Source organism: Salmo salar, chromosome 09, assembly GCF_965601325.2.
Source record: "Salmo salar chromosome 09, fSalSal1, whole genome shotgun sequence".
Lineage (NCBI taxonomy): Eukaryota > Metazoa > Chordata > Actinopteri > Salmoniformes > Salmonidae > Salmo > Salmo salar.
In genome coordinates, this window is record NC_138299.1 from 40,440,221 (window position 1) to 40,462,404 (window position 22,184).

General features: G+C 44.7%; 1 protein-coding gene across 5 annotated transcripts in view; it reads left to right on the forward strand.

Annotated features, from left to right (window-relative positions):
* LOC106611323 (nesprin-1) overlaps positions 1-22,184 on the forward strand; it is a 139,081-nt gene that overhangs the window by 60,238 nt on the left and 56,659 nt on the right. The window contains exons 57-81 of one of the 5 annotated variants that reach the window (XM_082955773.1): positions 196-552; positions 4,449-4,585; positions 5,065-5,242; positions 5,473-5,655; positions 5,869-6,012; positions 6,546-6,701; positions 7,028-7,192; positions 7,478-7,650; positions 7,880-8,033; positions 9,275-9,418; positions 9,894-10,058; positions 10,314-10,631; positions 11,418-11,573; positions 11,730-11,900; positions 12,192-12,518; positions 12,724-12,876; positions 13,154-13,321; positions 13,474-13,653; positions 13,766-13,912; positions 14,182-14,307; positions 16,591-16,767; positions 18,916-19,181; positions 19,722-19,971; positions 20,058-20,333; positions 20,467-22,104. In XM_082955773.1, the coding sequence (XP_082811899.1) occupies positions 196-552; positions 4,449-4,585; positions 5,065-5,242; positions 5,473-5,655; positions 5,869-6,012; positions 6,546-6,701; positions 7,028-7,192; positions 7,478-7,650; positions 7,880-8,033; positions 9,275-9,418; positions 9,894-10,058; positions 10,314-10,631; positions 11,418-11,573; positions 11,730-11,900; positions 12,192-12,518; positions 12,724-12,876; positions 13,154-13,321; positions 13,474-13,653; positions 13,766-13,912; positions 14,182-14,307; positions 16,591-16,767; positions 18,916-19,181; positions 19,722-19,971; positions 20,058-20,333; positions 20,467-22,104 (6,309 nt within the window). Of the gene's footprint in view, positions 1-195; positions 553-4,298; positions 4,586-5,064; positions 5,243-5,472; positions 5,656-5,868; positions 6,013-6,545; positions 6,702-7,027; positions 7,193-7,477; positions 7,651-7,879; positions 8,034-9,274; positions 9,419-9,893; positions 10,059-10,313; positions 10,632-11,417; positions 11,574-11,729; positions 11,901-12,191; positions 12,519-12,723; positions 12,877-13,153; positions 13,322-13,473; positions 13,654-13,765; positions 13,913-14,181; positions 14,308-16,590; positions 16,768-16,835; positions 16,856-18,915; positions 19,182-19,721; positions 19,972-20,057; positions 20,334-20,466; positions 22,105-22,184 lie in introns of those variants that run through there. The other 4 variants (XM_082955771.1, XM_082955769.1, XM_082955770.1 and 1 more) reach the window with 4 other exon arrangements.

Here is a 22,184-nt window from a genome sequence, read left to right on the forward strand (position 1 = left end):
ACCCTCACATAAAGAAATGTGCGTCTCCCTTAGTCTGCATTTAGCCTCTATAGGACATCAGAGTGACAAATGGAGAATAGTCAGTTAACTAATAACAGTCGTAGTCAGTTACAGTAGCTAACAACAGTTGACGTCGTCAGCAGTAACAGTAACAGTTGAATGCTTCCTGTTTCATTGTTCCATGTTCAACTTCAGGAGCTGATAGACTCCAGGCAGCGTGGCCGAGAGTGTCTGAGCCGGGTGCAGCGTTGTGGGGCTGCAACGAGGGACCACACTGGCTCCGCGGGCTTCGAAGCAGTGGAGAGGGAGGAGGCAGCCCTGCTGTCTGCCTGGGAGCAGTGGGAGCGCGGGGCACTGCAGAACAGGGCAGGCCTGGAGACTGCTCTCTCCCAACTCGCCAGCTCCGAACAGGAGTTTAACTGCTTGGCTGCTCAGCTGGAGATGGACCTGCAGGAGTTTAGCAGTCAGCTACAGGAGTGGAGACACAGGCTCTCTCAGGCAGAGGGGAAAAACAGTAGGGAGGAGGCTGTGCAGGGCTGGCAGATTGCAAAGGCAAGGCTCATTTGTAGGTGTTCTTATATATACTGTTTAAAGGCTCAATACAGCCTTTTTATCTCAGTATGAAATCATATGGCTCCATCCCGCGAGGGGGTCCAATCTGGGCAGTGGGTGGAGCTACAGTGCCTTCAGAAAGTATTCATACCACTTGACTTATTCCACATTTTGTTGTGTTACAGCCTGAATTCAAAATGGATTAAATAGATTTTTCTCACACATCTACACACAATACCCCATAATGACAACGTGAAAACATGTTTTCAGAAATATTAGCAAATTTATTGAAAGTTAAATACAGAAATAGATAATTTACATAATTATTCACACCCCTGAATCAATACGTGTTAGAATCACCTTTAGCAGCGATTACAGCTGTGAGTATTTCTGGGTAAGTCTCTAAAACCCCATTTCCACTGGCACTTAAAATTAGGGCCAAATTCTATTTGGCTTGAATGGAATTCTCAAATTCGAGCTGGGTCGAGGGAAACACGGGCCAGCACAGCCCAGTTTCACAACTGGTGCCAGCTCTATTAGAATTCTGGATAGTGACACTGTTAATATGCTACAACCAGTTGATCACTGCTGGATGCTGGGACAATGTTTAGCTAGCTGGTCTGGGCTTGTTGCTGTTAGCTAGCACATGGAGAAGCAACACTGCAGTAGTCAGACATGTCACAAATTACCACCGGATCCTTCATTCATTTTTGCACAAGAAACTTTTTTTGAGAACAGTCAGCCCATCATTTCTCATTACTGGAGGAAGTGGAAACACAATTCGAGCTAGCCAACCTAGGTTGACTTCTAAGTGCCAATGAAAACGGGCTTATGAGCTTTGCACACGTAGATTGTACAATATATGCACATGATTTGCAAATTCTTCAAGCTCTCTCAAGTTGGTTGTTGATCATTGCTAGACAGCCATTTTCAAGTCTTGCCATAGATTTTCAAGCCAATTTAAGACAAAATTGTAACTTGGCTACTCAGGAACATTCAATGTTGTATTGGTAAGCAACTCCATTGTATATTTGGCCTTGTGTTTTAGGTTATTGTACTGCTGAAAGTTGAATTTGTCTACCAGTGTCTGATGGAAAGCAGACTGAAACAGGTTTTCCTCTAGGAGTTTGGTGTGCTTAGATCTATTATTCCATTTTTTATCCTAAAAACGTCCTGGCTGTTGACAAGCATACCCATAACATGATGTAGCCACCAACATGCTTAAAAATATGAAGAGTGGTACTCAGTGATGTGTTGAGTTGGATTTGCCCCAAACGTAACACTTTGTATTCAGGACATGAAGTTAATTTCTTTGCCATATCTTTTGCAGTTCTACTTTACTGCCTTGTTGCAAACAGGTTTCATTTTTGTTGAATATTTTTATTCTGTACATGCTTCCAAAGAAGGGCACCTGTTGGTAGACGGGTAAAAATGTAAAAAGCAGACGTTGAATATCCCTTTGAGCATGGTAAAATTATGAATTCCACTTTGGATAGTGTATCAATACATGCAGTCACAACAAAGATACAAGTGTCCTTACGAACAGTTGCCGGAGAGGAAGAAAACCACTTAGGGATTTTACCTGGATCAACAAAATTGTAGTTACTCCACAATACTAACCTAAATGATAGAATGACAAGAAGGAAGCGAAAAACCTCCCTGGTCTTTGTGGTTGAATCTGTGTTTGAAATTCACTGCTTGACTGAGGGACCTTTACAAATTATTGCATGTGTGGGGTACAAAGATGAGGTAGTCATAAAAAAATTATGTTAAACACTATTATTGCAAACAGAGAGAGTCCATGCAAGTTATTGTGACTCGTAAAGCACATTTTTACTCCTAAACTTATTTAGGCTGGCCATAAAAAACGGGTTGAATACTCAAGACATTTCAGCATTTAATTTTTTATTAATTTGTAACAAATTCTAAAAACATAATTCCACTTTCACATCATGGGATATTGTGTGTAGGCCAATGACACAAAATCTAAATTTAATACATTTTAAATTCAGGCTGTAACACTACAAAATGTGGTAAAAAAGTCAGAGGGTGTGAATACTTTCTGAAGGCACTGTACTCATACAGTTTCTTGACTGCTCAGCTCGCTAATAATCACTAAACAGCCAAGGAGAATTAAAAAAAATCCAAAAACGATATAGGAATTTTTTGGCAAATACAGTATAACCAATTTTCAGTGTCGGCCCTCCAGACTTTGTTGAAGACCGAATGCGGCCCCCAGGGCAAAATGAATTAGACACCCCTGGCAAAACATTTTTTGCAGCCATTTGTTTCTCAATATCAAATCATTTATGGGTAACAATTAAGTACTGACATTGTTTTCAATTAAAATAAAAAAATAAATGTAAAAATGTTGATAGGACTGTCTGGGAGTGGCCTGAGTAGGGAGGGGAAAACTGAAAATGAACTTATTGGCAGAGAGGTTTGGAACTGTCTGTCACGTTGGTAACAATGATTTGGAAGACAGGAGCAGGAATGCGTAATAGGGTTTTTTATTCAGCCCAAATTACGGCGTGCTGTGTAAAGACACGGGGATGAAGACCAAACCAACACGTAACAAAACACAGGGTAGAAACCCAAAACAAAAGAGCGAGGAGTATCTCAAATAAATAACACACCCGCACAATGATTATCACACGGGACGAGACCTGTCTGCGCAATCCACAAGGGCACGAAAGCCAAAACACACAGCACAGGTACTCACACGCACCAACGGACATTGTAACAATAATCGAGAGGACAATGGTAAACAAAGGGCACACTTATACAATTACTAATCACTGGGAATAGGGGCCAGGTGTGCGTAATGAAAGTTCCGGAGGGATCCGTGACACTGTCTTTCTTATTGGTATATTAACTAAGTCGGAGGGCCAAAACTCCATCCCACCAAAACAGGCTTTTAGTGAGTTGCACCCACTTTTGCCCTCAGAAGAACTTCCATTTGTTGGGGCTTTGACTCTACAAGGTGTCGAAGGCATTCCCTTCGACACCTTGTAGAGTCAAAGCCCCAAGCCCATATTGACTCCAATGCTTTCCACAGTTGCGTCAAGTTGTCTGCATGTCCGTTGGGTGGTGGACCATTCTTGATGCACACAGGAAATTGTTGAACGTGAAAAACCCAGCAGTGTTGCAGTTCTTGACACAAACTGTTACCTACTACCATACCTGGTACCTACTACCATACCCCGTTCAAAGGCCCGCTGGGGCGGCAGCGTAGCCTAGTGGTTAGAGTGTTGGACAAGTAACCGGAAGGTTGCAAGATTGAATCCCCGAGCTGACAAGATACAAATCTGTTGTTCTGCCCCTGAACAAGGCAGTTAACCCACTGTTCCTAGGCCGTCATTGAAAATAAGAATTTGTTCTTAACTGACTTGCCTAGTTAAATAAAGGTAAAATAAAAAAAGGCACTTAGATCTTTTGTCTTGCCCATTCACCCTCTGAATGGTACACATACACAATCCATGTCTCAATTGTCTCGAGGCTTAAACATCCTTCTTTAACCTGTCTCCTCCCCTTCATATACTCTGACAAGTGGATTTAACAAGTGACATCAGTAAGGGATCATAGCTTTCATCTGGACTCACCTGGCCAGTCTTTGTCATGGAAGGAACAGATGTCCTTAATGTTTTGTACACTCAGTGTATATAAGACACTGGAAAATCACATCTTTGATTGCACTGGTCCTTTTAGTATTGCTGCAATGCCAGAACGAAATGTAACATTAAAGGAAGGCTTTGATCCGTAATACTTATGATGACTGTTGACTTTTCAAAGTGGAAGTTAGAAATTCCCAAAATTACCATATCCTCGGGGCTACATTCACAATCCTCCATTCACTCTCCTCTAAAGCATCTTCTCATTGTGTCTGTGCCACCCAGGACACTCTGGAGGGTCTAGTCAAAATGGAGCTCATGTCAGACAGTCTGAAGTACCAGCTCAACGGTCTGTGTCGGTTCTCCAAGGACCTGGGTACTCAGTCAGAGAGAGTATCCTCCCTTATCAAGGAGTACAACAGGTAAGTCATTCAGCAGCATGATAGATGGGGTCTTACTATACCTGACATTCAAATAATTTGTTTAAATAGTTTTTGGAGTGTGTATAACATGCTGTTCTGTTGCAAAGCCATTACATACGCTATGGGCCCGATTCCAAGTTGAGATACTTAAATCATTTACTCGTTTACTGATGTCAATGAGATCCAAAATGTAAGTTAAATACGCAGAATCAGATCTCAAGTCAGAATACCGCCCTGTAGGTGCTGTATACAAGTCAGAATGCCGCCCTGTAGGCGCTGTATACAAGTCAGAATACCGCCCTGTAGGTGCTGTATACAAGTCAGAATACCGCCCTGTAGGCGCTGTATACAAGTCAGAATACCACCCTGTAGGTGCTGTATACAAGTCAGAATGCCGCCCTGTAGGCGCTGTATACAAGTCAGAATGCCACCCTGTAGGTGCTGTATACAATTATCTGTTCCTCTCTTCTCCCTCCTAGGCTGAGCCTGCAGGCCTCCAGAGAATCCCAAAACAAAGAGAAGCTTCTGGAGCAGCAGTTCCGTGGCGCTTTCCGAGAGTTCCAGCAGTGGCTGGTCAATGCCAAAATCAACACAGCCAAGTGCTTTGATGTGCCTCAGAACCTCAGTGAGGCCTCCTCCAGCCTGCAGAAGATACAGGTACGCCAAGGCCCAGTTTTCCTGGACACAAATCAAGCCTAGTCCATCAGGTTCAATGGATGACCTCCATGAGTTCTTCAATGGAAATTCTCTAGTAAAGCACTTCTAATCTGTCCAGGAAACCTATTGTCCTTAAGCACATTTGGCCTTGCAAGCACATTTGATTGAATTGGACATTCTTTTTTAAAGAATGCATCTTATCTCTTGGCCATTCTGTCTCCAACCCCAAGGAGTTCCTGAGTGACAGGGAGCAGGGCCACTCCAAACTAAATGCTGTGGTGCTCAGTGGTGAGCTGGTGGTCAGTATCGCTGCCAAGGACAGAGTAGACGCTGTCCGGGCCAAAATGAGCAGTGCCAGAGAAGACTGGAAGACTCTGATGTCCAACGTGCACCAGAGGGAGACTGCCCTACAGGTAATCAATTGACGTACAGTACAGCATGTGAATCCTTTAAGGGGTGAGAATATGTCATCTATTCAGTTTGTATAAAATAAAATACAAATTCACCCTCATTGTACTTTACTGTGTCTCGAGAGCAAGCATTTTGCAACTTTATCAATTTGTGTGATGCTGAAACCTGTTTTGAATTGTGTATCAGAAGGTGCGTGTGTTTCTTTCCTATTTCAGAACCTCCAGTCTCAGATGAAGGACTTTGAGGCGAGTGTGGAGCCTCTTCAGGAGTGGCTGAACGGGACAGAGGTTGCTGTACAGGAGAGCAGCACACGACTCAACGACCTCACTGCCAAAAAGCAGGAGTTGCACAAGCTGCAGGTATACGTGGCTCTCAGCCTATCAAATCACAAACAGCTATCCCCATAACTGTGCCATCATCCCACCAATCACCATGCCCTGCCAGGCACCAGCATGGCCGTTCTAGAAGCTCATCATTTCAGCTCAGTCACTGTGAATCAGTGATGGAATTCCGCATCGCACTGTCAAAGCTTATCATAACTGCCCACTGCTCATTTCTGCCCTGCTATCTACCCGATCTATTTTCAAATGCTTATGCTGTATGTGTGTTCAACGCGGCGTAAATAATAACTGTTTAAAGAGTTGACACTTGACAGCCCTGTTCAATGTTTTCCAATGCTTGTATCAAACATCTTTGTCTGTTGTGTTCGTTAACCTTCTTTCGATTGCCATGTCATGACAGTATTTCATTTTCATAACATTGACCCAGTCTGCTTTTTCTTCCACGTCATTATAACCCTGGTCTGTAAGTGTCTATGTTAACTTGGCTAACTGTCTCTGTGTGTTGGCTTGCATGCCTCTGTCTCTGTGATAACCTGCTTGTGCCCTTGCAGTCTGTGCTCGAGGAGTTAGCCTCTCAAGAGGTTCAGCTGATAAGGCTCAGAGAGAAGGCCCAGCTACTATGGGACGGACACGCGGCCAGAAAGGGCTTTGTCCACCGTGTCTCGCAGCTCTCCGCTCAGTACTTAGCTCTAACCAACCTGACCAAGGTAACTAACACCTGCCTGCCCACCTGTCCACCTGCAAGAGGACAGGCAGGAGGAACTAGAGTGGGTTTGTCTGGAGTCATTTCTACGGTTAAAATTATGTATATAATCAATGAATTTCCAATCTTATAGCTGAAAAATGAAATACTGTAACCAAGAATGTAAACTTACTAAATGACTGCTGCTCTTTTTATTCCATACTGAATTTTAGCCCTATGGCATTTGTATACACAAACCCCAGGTTCACTTTAAGTTTAATTTGTTACGAGTGTGCACATGAACACACAGAGACTGACCTATGACATGTGCTATGCTTTGTGGTTCTACAGGAGAAGGCTTCCCGTATCGACCGCATCGTCACTGAGCACCAGCTGTTCTCCCAGGGGCTGAAAGAGCTGCAGAACTGGGTGGCCGACACCAGCCACATGCTGCAGACCTACTGCACTCCCACAGCAGACAAAAATGTCCTGGACAGCAGGATGATCAAGCTGGAGGTACAGTACGACCACCACTGACCTACATCAAGCTAAGATAAACTTAGCTAAGCTAAACTAAACTAAGTAAACCTAACTAAACTAAACAAACTAAACTAAGCTAAGTTTTTATTAGCTAAAATCAAATACAATCAACTAAACTAAACTAAACTCGGACTTGGATTATAGAGTAAAAGTTGTTTTAAATCTCCAGTATGTAACCGGTAGCTAAGTTAGCATTGCTACTGCCTTCCAGATGTCTGAACTCATTTTGTAAAACATGTATTGACTCTTGATGTGTCTCAGGCGTTGCTGACAGCACGTCAGGAGAAGGAGATCCAGCTGAAGATGCTGGTCACCAGGGGAGAGTCTGTCCAGAGGAACACATCAGTAGAGGGTGTACCAGTAGTCTGCAAGAACATCCAGGACCTCAAAGACTCCTGGGAAACCCTGCTCTCTGCCTCCATCCAATGCAAAAGGTTAGCTTCTCTTTTTCATGTCCTGAAAGATTAGAATGCCTTAGTAGAATACTTACTGGGTTATGATAACATCTGATCATATTGAATATTTGTTTTTACTGTGAACATTCTAAACACAACTGCCAACTTAAGAATGTTGGTCAATGTTGAGACAGTGTACAAGTGCCTTTAGTGGCGATCAGCTAACTGTGTGATATATTTATGTGTACTACACTGTATTCCCTCACAGCCAGTTGGAGGGAGCCCTCTCCCAGTGGACCAGCTACCAGGAGGACGTGTGTCAGTTTGTGGGCTGGGTGGAGCATGTTGAGGAGAGCCTGGAACCAAGAGACAAACAGTGCTCCGAGATGAGAGACAAAACTGCCAACCTGGGCAAAGCCAAGGTACCCGCGGTCATCTACACTGAGTATACCAAACATTAGCAACACCTTCCTAATACTGAGTTGCAAACCCCCCTCCCCCTCAGAACAGTCTCAATTTGTCGGGGGCATGGACTCTAGCGTTCCACAGGGATGTTGACCCATTTTGACTCCAATGCTTCCCGCAGTTGTGTCAAGTTGGCTGGATGTCCTTTGGGTAGTGGACCATTCTTGATACACACAGGAAAATGTTGAGTGAAAAAAACCCGCCAGTGTTGCAGTTCTTGACACAAACCGGTGCACCTGGCACCTACTACCATACCCTGTTCAAAGGCACTTACATTTTTTGTTCTGCCCATTCACCCTCTAAATGGCACACATACACGTCTCAATTGTCTCAAGGCTTAAAAATATATTTTTTAACCTGTCTCCTCCCCTTCATCTACACTGATTGGTGGATTTAACAAGTGACATCAATAAGGGATCATAGCTTTCACCTGGTCAGTCTATGTCATGGAAAGAGCAGGTGGCCTCAATGATTTGTACACTCAGTGTATACTACTTTTTATTACTGACAGTCAATGGGAAATGTGATTGCAAATAATAATGGTGAAAGAGGAAATAATGTCTGGTGCCGGTGCAAATAATAATGGTGAAAGAGGACGTCCTTGTCATGTGCCTCTGCCTTGTGAAACATTTTGATAAAGTGACACTAACACTGTGTCATGCCATGGTTTGTTTCAGCTTTAGACAGTGCAGATAATAACGGTGAAAGAGGACATCCTTGTCCGGTATTTCGTATTTTTTGTATTTATTAGGATCCCCAATTAGCTGCTGCCGAGGAAGTGGCTACTCTTCCTGGGGTCCAAACAGAAAACAATACAACAAATAAAATACATAATATACATAAATATACATTGCACCACATTTACATTACAATTTAGTCATTTAGTACACACTAAATGACAAAATTGTAGTACACATCCAAAACTAACAACAGCTATTGCATTTATCTTAAGATAGCCAGGAGAGACAACCACATATCACAGTCATATCCCAACCACATATCAATATATACAGTAATACAACATATAATACAATGCAAAATACAATAGGAGGGTGCCTCTGCCTTATAAAAAGTCACCAAATGCCAATGTAATACACGTTTCGTTTTATCAAGAACTAACCTAACCCTGTGTCATGCTGTGGATTAAATGCAGTAGAAACATTCACATTAGGCCTGATCCATGTTGTGTTTGTTTCAGCTTCTCTATGAGGAGGTTCTTAGCCACAGCAGTCTACTGGACACCATCACCGTGAAGGGAACCAACATGGCAGAACACTATGTCACCCAGCTAGAGCTCCAGGACCTGCAGGAACGATACCACACCGTCAAGGACAGCACCAAGGTATATACAGTACAGCAGTGAAACATCCATCTCCTTCTCATATGTTAGTATCACTTGCCAGACTTATCAAATCAAAATCAAATCCAATTTTATTTTTCACATGTGCCAAATACACCTTACCGTGAAATGTTTACTTACAAGCCCTTAACCAGCAATGCAGTTCAAGAAATAGAGTTAAGAAAATATTTACTAAATAAACTCAAGTAACACCATAAAATAACAGTAACGAGGCTATATACAGGGGGTACCGGTACTGAGTCAATGTGCGGGGGTACAGGTTAGTCGAGGTAATTTGAACATGTAGGTAGGGGTAAAGTGACTATGCATAGATAATATGCATAGTCACTTTACCCCTAACTTATGGCATTCCTCCCGTGCACAGTGGCTGTGTGAAGACACAAGTCTCATGTTATCATTTCATATTTTTGTAGTAGTTACATGTCTATAATGCACATATTTGTTTTTGTGTTTCCAGACTGCGGTGGGGAAGGCAGAAGAGCTGGTGCAGGCCCACCAGGAGTACGAGAGAGGCCTACATGTGTTTGAGGCATGGCTGGAGCAGGAGCAGGAGAAACTGGGCTGCTACACACAGCTAGAGGGGGATGTGGACACTCTGGAGGAGACGCTTCAGAAACTACAGGTCATAACAAGAACATACTGCTGCTTCCACATACAAGAACTAAACAAGAGTGGCTTTTCCCATTTATCTTATGCCCTGACGTATTGAATATAATGGACCATATTCCCAAATTGTTGTCTAAACATATGTTATTCAGCATGGGGAAAATTGCCTAGCTTTTCCTGTCGGCGCGAGATGTATAACGGCGTTGGAATGTCCAGTAATGTTTCGTAATGTTCAGTCTGAATAACAATGCCTCTCTGCATTCATTTCCAGGAGCTGCAGGTCCAGTGCACGGAGGGCCAGGCCCTACTCAACACCCTGCTGGATAGTAGAGACCAGGTTGTGCCCTGGGGTGTCCCCCAAATTGAGGACCGGATCCTGGAGACCTTGCAGCAGGACTGGAATCTGTACCAGGGGAAGCTTGGAGACACCAGGGCCCAGCTCAACAGTGCCCTGGCCAAGCTACGCCAGATGGAGCAAAAGTTTCAGTGTCTGGACAGCTGGCTGAATAGCATGGAGAGCAAAGGTCAACTGAGGAGTCATCGCCGGTCGAACCGTGCCACCAAGGACGCTCAACTCCAACTGATAAAAGTCAGCATCTTCTTCTTCGTCTTCTACAGTGCCTGAATTTCAGTACATGATGTCCGGTGTTTGTATGTCTCTCTGAGCTTGTCTTCCAATAGGAGGTGCTGGTGTTTCAATATAGCCCTGTTTCAACTGACACTTAAAATTAGGGGAAATTAGGGCCAAATTCGAGCTGGCTGGAATGGAATTCTCAAAATCGAGCTGGGCCGAGGGCCAACGCAGCCCTGTTTCACAACTGGTGTCTGCTCGATTAGAATTTGGGCTGGTGACGCCGTTACTATGCAACCACCAAGCTGATCACTGCTGGATGCTGACACAATGTTTAGCTAGCTCATCTTGGCTTGTTGCTGTCTGGTTTGCTTGGTTAACTAGCTAATAGCCAATGCCATGGCAAGCAAGGTAGGAATTAAGCTAGCTAGCTAGTTATGCTAACGATGACGCTAACTGTTTAACTAGCTAGCTAACGTCAGCAAGCTAAAGACATGGCTCTGAGCCTGGCTGGCACTGGCAGGAGTATGGGCTAACGTTAGTTACAGCATGGTGAGGGTGAATTAAATTATTCAACATTAGTGAAGCCAGCTGCAGTCACATATTGTCTACCTAGCAACATGACATCATTTCTATTTTCTTGAGGCAGTGGAAACACAATTTCAGCCAGCCCTCCAAGGCCAGCCCAACCTGGGTTTACTTCAAAGTACCAATAGAAGCAGAGCTTAAATTATGTTTCTCGCTCTCTCTCTCTCTCTCTCTCTCTCTCTCTCTCTCTCTCTCTCTCTCTCTCTATGTATACAGAGTTGGCAGGAGGAGGTGCTAGTGCACCAGGAGGAGGTGGAGGGTCTGAGTGTTCTAGCCCAGCAGATCATAGATGAGACCCACATCAGCAGCCGGGTCAGCACCAGAGCTACCCAGCTCACCTCCCGCTACCACACCCTGCTACTGCACCTACTGGTACGTCCTGCTCAGTTACACACATAGGCAGGAACACAAAAGCATGCACACATACACACACACATTGGAGCAATTTACACATCCCAGTTTGCTACCACAGTGCAGAATCTCTGTTTCTATCTTTTTTTCCTTGGGCTGTCTGTTGATGTACTGCAGGAGAGCATCAAGCAGCTGCAGGTGGAGGTGTGTTGCATTGAGGAGGCCCAGAATTTGTTCAGGACCTTCTCTGATTGGCTGAGCTCGGCCCAGAACAACTTCAGCACCATGGCCATCAGCATCAGTGTAGTAGACCGTCTTACTATGGAGAGGAAGATGAAGACACTGGAGGTACAGTAACAGACTCTTCTTACAGCTGCTGCCCTGAGTCTGGCGAGAGAGACTATAGTCTGAGCTTCAGCTAAATGGAAGCCATGCCTCTAGCAGCTTAGTTGGTAGGCAACAACTGGTATGTCGCAAAAGTAAGCTCTTTTGAAATACTTTTTCAGTGCGGACCTAGTGTACTTTAGCATCACAGTGACACTACCAAGTCTCAAACTCTCTTTGCTTTCTTTCATCCTCTGAAAAGGTTATGGTCACAGGCATAACTGCTTCTGTTTACTTTGTGTGTCTTTCCTCCAGGCTCTTCAGAGTGACATGGAGCAGGGCCACAGCTTCCTGAAGACGATGCGTGAGAAGACAGAGCGGGCCGTGGCCTTCCTGGAGGAACCAGAAGCTGAGCAGCTGAGGGAGGAGGTGGATGCTCATAGATCCCAGCTAGAGGGCCTGATGGATGGGCTACGCACGGAGCACAGCTCCCTGGAGAAATGCATCTCCCTCTCCAAAGACTTCCTGGACAAGTACAAGGCCCAGGCACAGTGGCTCGCTGAGACCAAGGCTTTGTTAAGCTCACCCATCGAGCTCAAAGCTGAGCTCTACCAGAAGAAGGCTCAGTTAGCCAAATATAAGGTACATAGGCTAGCTGATGTCATGCTAATCTGCTTGGTAGCTCACATGCTGCTGTGTTTACTGTTGATAACCTCAACTTCCCGATCGATATCTATCTGTCTGTCTGTCTGTCCATCTATTTAGTTATGCTGCGTTAGAAATAATAATTTTCAACAACAGCTGAATGATTTATTGACATTTAAAGAACATTTTCTTCCTCACGTAGACAATCCAGCAGACAGTGCAGTCCCACGAGTCAGCAGTGAGGTCAGTGGTTGAGAAAGGAGAGGTTCTGCTGGATATGGTCTGTGACCCCACCATCAGAGACAACATGAACAGGTTGCAGATTGACTACCAGGAACTCTGCACTGCAGCCAAGGTAGGTGTCCTGCATTGAAAGCTGTGCTTTGGACTCAATGGTTCTACGCGCTACCGTTATACTACATACACTTCTAGCTAGAAGAGCTAAAGGCGCCCTGAAAAAATACCATTAATCATAACCCCTAAACGTCTTATAATTGCTACCACTTGCAGTGATCATCGACTACAATATTAGTGAGCTTCCATCATCTGTAATCATCTTACCTGATTGGTGTGGCTATGGAGACGTCTACTGTAATTGTCTATGAGAGAAAGTGATTTGAACTTGTTTTCAGAGCCAGGTCCAGAGTCTGGTGGAATGGGTGAAGGAGCATGAGTGCTACAACAGTGAGCTCCAGGAGGTGGAGAAGTGGCTCCTACAGATGTCCAGTAGGCTGGTCACCTCAGACTCCATGCAGACCTGTAGTATGGAGACGGCCACACAACAACTGGCCCACCACAAGGTGGGTGACTGACTGATGTTATGGAATGGAACCGTATGACAATCAATCAGAATGAAATTATGTAAGTTCTTAAGTTCAAAACCAACAATCTAAAATGCAATTGTTGTCTACTGCTTTTTCTAATCTTAACTCTTGTCTGTCATATTTCTCAGGCAATCATGGAGGAAATAGCTAGTTTTGAGGAGCGCCTGACCAGTCTGAAGGAGAAAGGAGATGACCTGGTGTCCAGCTGTACAACGGACCAGATGAAGGCTAAGACCAGCCAGCAGGTCAAGGCTTACCATCAGGGCACCAGAGACAGCTACTCAGCCATCTGCAGCAGCGCACAGTGTGTGAGTGCTATTGTAACACGCTTCGCTGCTCTGCTCTGTTCTACTCTCTTACTGTTTCCATCTCCCTCTAACCTGCCCCATCTTCTGACTTGTCTTGGTGTGTCTTCATCAGGTTTACCAGAGTCTGGACAGAGAACTGCAGAAGCATGTCAGTCACCAGGACACTCTGCAGCAGTGCCAGACCTGGCTCTCCACCGTCAATGAGGAGCTACTGCTGCACTGTCAACATCCCTTTGGCATGCAGGAGGCCCTCAAACAGGTGTCTGACTGACTGGTTATCCCCTTGCTCTTTTATAGGCAAAGAATGAGAATCAAATGACACAGTAATGTTGTTTCCATGACAACTGGGTTATGCCTTGAAGTTCTGGAATTTCATCACCATTCTGAATTCCTTCATCAAGTCAAATAGAAGGCTCTGCTTCTGACCTAATTTGTACAACCTGGTTAATTAATATAAATAACGGAAATGAACAAATGTTTTATCAAGCTGATGCCATTTGTCTGTATATTCCCCTGTTACCTGTACAGGTGAAGCACTACAGGGCTCTACAGGAGCAGGCCAGTACGTACCTGGACCTGGTGTGTTCTGTGTGTGACTTGTCTGATGATGCTGTGAAAGCCACTGCTGCGGAAGTCCAGCAGGTCAAACACACGGTGTGTGGGCTGGTCTTATTGTACATTCACTTCTGGTCATCACATTGTCACTACACTATTGACAACAGGGTTTTCCCCATAAGTTTCAGTTTCAAGTATTTGGCATATGTAACATGCTGACCACACTGCTCATGTTGGGTGCGCGAGTGTTGCAAAATACATTTACCCATACATGTTATTCAATCATTGCACACACACTGCTCGCGTGCGTCAGTCAGCGTCTGTGTGGCCAGGCGCTAAAATAGAAATTGGTTCTAATTGTGAAGCTCAATGCGCTGCAAGTCCAGTCTCTCCCATCTCCTCATTGTTTTTTAGGAGCATATACCCAGGTGCCATCTCCTCATTGGTTTTTAGGAGCATATACCCAGGTGCCATCTCCTCATTGTTTTTTAGGAGCATATACCCAGGTGCCATCTCCTCATTGGTTTTTAGGAGCATATACCCAGGTGCCATCTCCTCATTGGTTTTTAGGAGCATATACCCAGGTGCCATCTCCTCATTGGTTTTTAGGAGCATATACCCAGGTGCCATCTCCTCATTGGTTTTTAGGAACATATACCCAGGTGCCATCTCCTCATTGGTTTTTAGGAGCATATACCCAGGTGCCATCTCCTCATTGGTTTTTAGGAGCATATACCCAGGTGCCATCTCCTCATTGGTTTTTAGGAGCATATACCCAGGTGCCATCTCCTCATTGGTTTTTAGGAACATATACCCAGGTGCCATCTCCTCATTGGTTTTTAGGAGCATATACCCAGGTGCCATCTCCTCATTGGTTTTTAGGAGCATATACCCAGGTGCCATCTCCTCATTGGTTTTTAGGAGCATATACCCAGGTGCCATCACCTCATTGGTTTTTAGGAACATATACCCAGGTGCCATCTCCTCATTGGTTTTTAGGAACATATACCCACATGGGTGATTGAAAGATGAACTGAGGTCCACACTCCAGTCAGTTGTAGTAATGTACCGTAAAGTTGGTTGCCAAACGTCATATAAAGTCCAAAGAAGAAAAGGAAGCCTGAAGGGAAGAGGAGAGATGATGAGAAACGAAATCGGTTGACCGTTTTATCTGTGGATTAATTTTTGGAGTAGGGAACCTTGTGCATTTCAGGTAAAATCACAATCCAATGTTTATATCCCTGGACAAATTAGCTAGCAACATCAAGCTAGCTAGCTAAATTACCATAAATGTTTAATGCTTTTTGACCTGTCCCCAAATTAATATAATTGGTTCATATATAATTGGTTTTGTTTTGATATTTTAACCTGTATGTCCTCATCGCTCCTGGTGTGGGTGAACAAAATCAATGTGCGCGGGATGGCACACGTGGATACACGCACGTGCCAGTTTTGGTCAGCAATAAATACACACATCTTACTCTCGCAAGTTCTCACAATAAAAAGAGCATTACATTTCACGTCATTAGAATTCAGGGCGAATATGTAGGCCTATAACAGCCTTGGTGCCAGTCTGTTACTGCTCTCTTGCCAACTCCTTATGGAATTGTCATGCAAAACATGAAGTCTGACTTGACAATGACATTGGAGTAGGCAAAAACACTAACAGATCTGGGACCAGGCTAATAGTATGCATACAACAACCAGCAAAGGAATCATAAAACTGATATACAAAAAGACCTACCACAAAACAAGCCTATGTTCAATCCTAGAAAAAAAGGTGGTATCTAGAATCTAAAAGGCTTCTTTGGCTGTCCCCATAGGAGAACCATTTGAATAAACCTTTTTGTTACACTCGTTGTTTGAATGAGGAGACCAAGGTGCAGCATGGTAGGCGTACATCATTTCCTTTAATAATGAACACCAACAAAACAAAAAAATGCAAAACTGAACGTAACGTTCTGCAGGGCTAGACAGCACAATGCAAAAACAAGATCCCACAATCTCAGGTGGGAAAAGGGCTGCCTAAGTATGATCCCCAATCAGAGACAACGATAAACAGCTGCCTCTGATTGGGAACCATACTAGGCCAACAAAGAAATATAAACAGATTTGCCCACCCAAGTCACACCCTGACCTAACCAAATAGAGAATAAAACAGACTCTCTAAGGTCAGGGCGTGACACCTTTTGAGTTCCATGTAGAACCCTTTACACAGAGGGTTCTACATGGAACCCAAAAGAGTTCTACCTGGAACCCAAAAAAATTATGCTATGGGGACAGCTGTAGAACCCTTTTGGAACCCTTTTTTCTAAGAATATGCATAGGTTGACTTCCTTGTTGTACTGCACTCAGCTGTGTACTTCATGTTGTACTGTACAGATGGAGGAGAGGATGTTGAGCTCCCAGGAGCTGTGTGAGGGCTGGAGGGAGATAAAGGGGCAGAAGCAGGAACTATCTGATCAGTTCCAGGACATGGAGCAGCAGCTTCTCAGCCTCTCCAGAAGACCAGCCGAGCTCGAGACCAAGATCGCCCACAACATGCTCACCCAGGCCAAGGTAGGAAGCAGGGTCAATCCCACAACATGCTCACCCAGGCCAAGGGAGGAAGCAGGGTAAATCCCACAACATGCTCACCCAGGCCAAGGTAGGAAGCAGGGACCTGATGACAGACCTAAGTGGTTGAAACATTGTCACCAATTAACCACATCAAATCAAATTGTATTTGTCATATGCAAATACAACAGGTGAAGACCTTACAGTGAAATGCTTACTTACAAGCCCTTAACCAACAATGCAGTTTTAAGAAAGTATGTACTAAAATAAATTGAAGTAAAAAATAAATAAATACAAAGAAACATTTGAAAAATAACTAATAATTAAACGGCAACAATAAAATAACAGGGAACATAGACTGCAGTGTGCAGAGTAAAACATATGTAGTAACAGTCAATAGTTTGGACACCTACTCATTCAAGGGTTTTTCTTTATTTTTACTATTTTCTACATTGTAGAATAATAGTGAAGACATCAAAGCTACGAAATAACACATGGAATCATTTAGTAACCAAAAAAATGTTAACCAATCAAAATATATTTTATATTTGAGATTCTTCAAAGTAGCCAGCCTTTGCCTTGATAACAGCTTTGCACACTCTTGGAATTGTCTCAACCAGCTTCACCTGGAATGCTTTTCCAACAGTCTTGAAGGAGTTCCCACATATGCTGAGCACTTGTTGGCTGCTTTACCTTCACTCTGCGGTCCAACTCATCCCAAACCATCTCAATTGGGTTGAGGTCGGGTGATTGTGGGAGCCATGTCATCTGATGCAGCATTCCATCACTATCCTTCTTGGTCAAATAGCCCTTACACAGCCTGGAGGTATGTTGGGTCATTGTCCTGTTGAAAAACAAATGATAGTCCCACTAAGCGCAAACCAGATGGGATGGTGTATCGCTACAGAATGCTGTGGTAGCCATGCTGGTTAAGTGTGGCTTGATTTATAAAAAAGCAGCAAAGCACCCCCACACCATCACACCTCCTCCTCCATGCTTCGTGGTGGGAACTACACATGCAGAGATCATCAGTTCACCTACACTGCGTCTCACAAAGACACAGCAGTTGGATCCAAAAATCGCAATTTGGACTCATCAGATCAAAGGACAGATTTCCAACGGTCTAATGTCCATTGCTCGTGTTTCTTGGCCCAAGCAAGTCTCTTATTATTATTGGTGTCCTTTAGTAGTGGTTTCTTTGCAGCAATTCGACCATGAAGGCCTGATTCACGCAGTCTCCTCTGAACAGCTGATGTTGAGATGTGTCTGTTACTTGAACTCTGTGAAACATTTATTTGGGCTGCAATTTCTGAGGCTGATAACTCTAATGAACTTATCCTCTGCAGCAGAGGTAACTCTGGGTCTTCCTTTCCTGTGGCGGTGCTCATGAGATCCAATTTCATCATTGCGCTTGATGGTTTTTGCGACTGCACTTCAAGAAACGTTCAAAGTTCCTGAAATGTTACACATTGACTGACCTTCATGTCTTAAAATAATGACGGACTGTCATTTCTCTTTGCTTATTTGAGCTGTTCTTGCCATAATATGGACTTGGTCTTTTACCAAATAGGGCTATCTTCTGTATACCACCCCTACCTTGTCACAACACGACTGATTGGCTCAAACGCATTAAGAAGGAACGAAATTCCTCAAATTAACTTTTAACAAGGCACACCTGTTATTTGAAATGCATTCCAGGTGACTAGCTCATGAAGCTGGTTGAGAGAATGCCAAGAGTGTGCAAAGCTGTCATCAAGGCAAAGGGTGGCTATTTGAAGAATCTGTTTAATACTTTTTTGGTTACTACATGATTCCATATGTGTTATTTCATTGTTTTGATGTCTTCACTATTATTCTACAATGTAGAAAATAGAAAAAATTAAAATACAAACTTCAATGAGTAGGTGTGTCCAAACCTTTGACTGGTACTGTATATTTTTAGGGAGCACTGTCACACTTCCATCTTCACTGGATCCCTAAGAAGACTTAAGTTTGATCTCCCCACATTAAATCTAGATTTAAGAAGTGTGTAACAGTCAATATCAGTTTCACCGATTAGCAGTTTGCTCATATACAAACCACTAACACAGCAGGAGATCAAACATGCACATTGCTCAAATCCAATTAATCTCTCTCCACTCTCTCCAACAGGAGTTTAGCCAACAGCTGCAAAGTAAACAAGCCACCCTATCCAGGATGACAGAGAGTGTGAGTCGTCTGACTGCGGGCCAGGACAGCCCGGAACATGGGGAGATAGGGCGTCTGAGCCATGCCTGGCTGGGGCTATTTCACCAAGCTAACAGGCTGCAGGGCCAGAGACAGGAGGACCTGCAGAGGATCCAGGAGTACCACAACTGCATCACAGCCATGGAGGCACTGTTTGAGCAAGTGTCCAAGGAGTGGGATAACCTGGCCAGGTGGGGTCATCTATCTATCTGAAACCTATCACTGAGTTACTATAGAATGAGATCCAGAGATCTATTGCACTAATTTTGCTCTGATTCCACCCACAATAATATCACAATGCACAATTAAAGTTCATACATAATGTTTTGACAACATCACAAAAAAGCTACAACTTAGAATTTCTTTGGTTCTGTTTGGCTGACTCCAGCAGGTCTTGTTGCTATTTGCTAGTGAATGAGCAGTCCCTTTCATTGCAAAAGTCTATTGATGTGGGACCAGACTCCAGAGCACTCTGTTTATGTAAATAGAAGATTGACTCTGTGTGGGATCAATAGCTGAATAGTCATAGTTGCCATGACAGTGGTAACATGACTTAAGAGTTTGAGAGCTGTACCATCATTATAAAAACCATGACAATGTCTCTCAAACATTCCCTTTCAGCAGTAGACCTGAACTTCTTCTAATGACTCTATTTTCATTAGAATATGTCTTAACTTTGAAAAAGAGTCATTATAATATCCAGTAATTTTATATTTTCATATCCTCCCTAGGACTGATGCTGAAAGTTCATCTGAGCACTTGGAGGCACTGAAGAAGCTCGCCATAGCTCTCGAAGACCAGAAGGGAACTCTGGAGGACCTGAAGGACCAGAGGCAGAAAGTCACCCACCACCTGAACCTGGACGACAAGGAGCTGGTGAAGGAACAGATCAGCCATTTTGAGCAGCGCTGGGTTCAGCTGCAGAGCCTCATCAACAGGAAGATACAGGACTCTGTGCTGACCCTGGAGGACTTGGCCAAGGTCTGTGTGTGTTGTAAAAGGCAGAAGACACATTTCAGTTCTAATCAATGGACAATAAAGTATCTATTTTACTCTATTCTATTCAGGTGGAGGCCCGTCTGAAGGAGGCCAGGGAGTGGGCCGAGGAGCAGCAGCCAGGCCTTTCTGAAGCCATGAAGATGAGTCCTCCTCCAGAGCTGGCCCAAAGCTTCCTCTTCGACCACCTCAGCATTTGCAGCGAACTGGAGGCCAAGCAGCTGCTTCTGGCCCAGGCCATGAGTGATGCTGACCGTGTCCTGGCTCACCTGGGGCTCAACGAGTGCCAGCGCCTGCAGCAGCTCATCTCAGACACTCAGGCCGTGGTGGAGTCACTCAGCGTGAAGGTGGGAGAAGGTTTTATAAAAGGCTATTTGGGTTTCTCACCTCTCCTGCACATGCATGTATACCTTATGTTTACACTGTAACTCATGTTATAAAAAATATATATATTGTATTTTGTGTGCAAATTAAATAAAGGTGGCTCAACGCAGGAAGCACCTCAGCAAGGCCTTCACTGAGAGGACCCAGTTCTTGCAGGCTGTCAACCAGTCCATCACCTGGGTCCAGCAGAATGAGAAGAAGGCCCAGGCGGAGGAGTACATCGCACTGCTACCTGACAACCTGGCCAAGCAGGTTAAGGCCTGCAGGAACATCCAGAGCAGCCTGAAGGCCTACCAGAGCGAGCTGACCTCCCTGTGGTCTCAGGGCAGAGACCTGATGAAGGACGCCATACAGGACGAGAAGGTGGAGATGCTCACCAAGCTGCAGGAGCTGCAGAACATCTTTGAAAAAGCCCTGCAGAAATGTGTCCAGAGGCTCCAAGAACTGGACAAGGTGCTTGTCTCCAGGAAGTACTTCAAGGCAGACCTGGAGAAGATGTGTCAGTGGCTGAAACAAGCAGACATAGTGACCTTCCCTGAAATCAACCTCATGAATGGCGACTTGGAGCTAAACGTGCAGCTGTTGAAGTACCGGCAGATAGTAGAGCAGGCGATGGAATATGAAAACCTCTTACTGATCGTCCAGAGAACTGGTCAGGAGATCCTGCCCACTCTGAATGAAGTGGACCACTGTTACTTGGATGAGAAACTCAATGCCCTGCCACAGAAATACAACAGCATACTGGCTCTGGCCAAAGAGAAACAGGAGAAGATCGAGCAGGCCATCCTAGCCAGAAAGGAGTACGCCTCCTTCATAGATGTGACTCATAATGCATTGAAAGAACTTGAGGAGCAGTTCCATAACTTAGGGATGCAGCCTGTTGGTCTGCAGACAGAGGAGGTTGTGAATTTACTGAGCGACTACAAAGCTCTTCAGGTAGATCTGGGCAACCTTGGTCTGGCTGTCAGCGAACTGAACCAGAAGAAAGAAGGCTTCCGCAGCACCGGTCAACCCTGGAGACCTGAAGAGTTGACCCAGCTGGTGAGCCTTTACAATGGGCTCAAGAGGCTCATCGAACAGCGTGTGGAGCATCTCAACGACACACTGGAGTCCTTCGAGGACCACAAGGCCATGGCCATGCAGGTGGACTCTGAGCTAAAGGCTACCAAAGAACAGCTAGTCAAGGTCAATGCAGAGACCCAGTCGGCGGAGGAGAGGCTGAAGAATTACCATGCCCTGGCCGGGAGTCTTCAGAGCGCCAGCTCTCACCTCTCCAGACTCATGGAGCAGATGGATGACTTGGCTCCTCAGCTGGACAAGGCTGCCCATGAGACCTCAAGGGAACAGGTGGTCCTTTGGCAGGAGGAGCTGCAGTCCCTACAGTCTGCCGTGGGGGAGCTGATAGTGGAGTGTGAGAATAGGTTTGTCCAGAGTAAAGACTTTGAGACAGAGGTGAAGAGAACACTAGACTGGCTGCAGCATATCAGGGATGAGCTGGGCTGTGCTGTGGTAGTGGAGGACGTGAGGGTAGAAAAGGTCCAGGAAGAGATCAGGAAACAGCAGATTATGCAGGATGAGGTTCAGTCCAGGCTGAGGATCGTGGCGGCCCTGAGCAGTAGGGAGAAGCAGAAGTACACCAGCGCCAATGAACTAGTCCCAGCCCACGTTGACCTGAGCCTGGAGGAGATGGCCAAGCTACAGGCTGATGTACAGCAAGCCATGAGTTCCAAACAGGTAAGAAAATATCATACTGTCTCAATATGTTACAATATAAGGGAGTTGGGTTTTTTCCGGGGTTTTCAGAAATCCCGGTT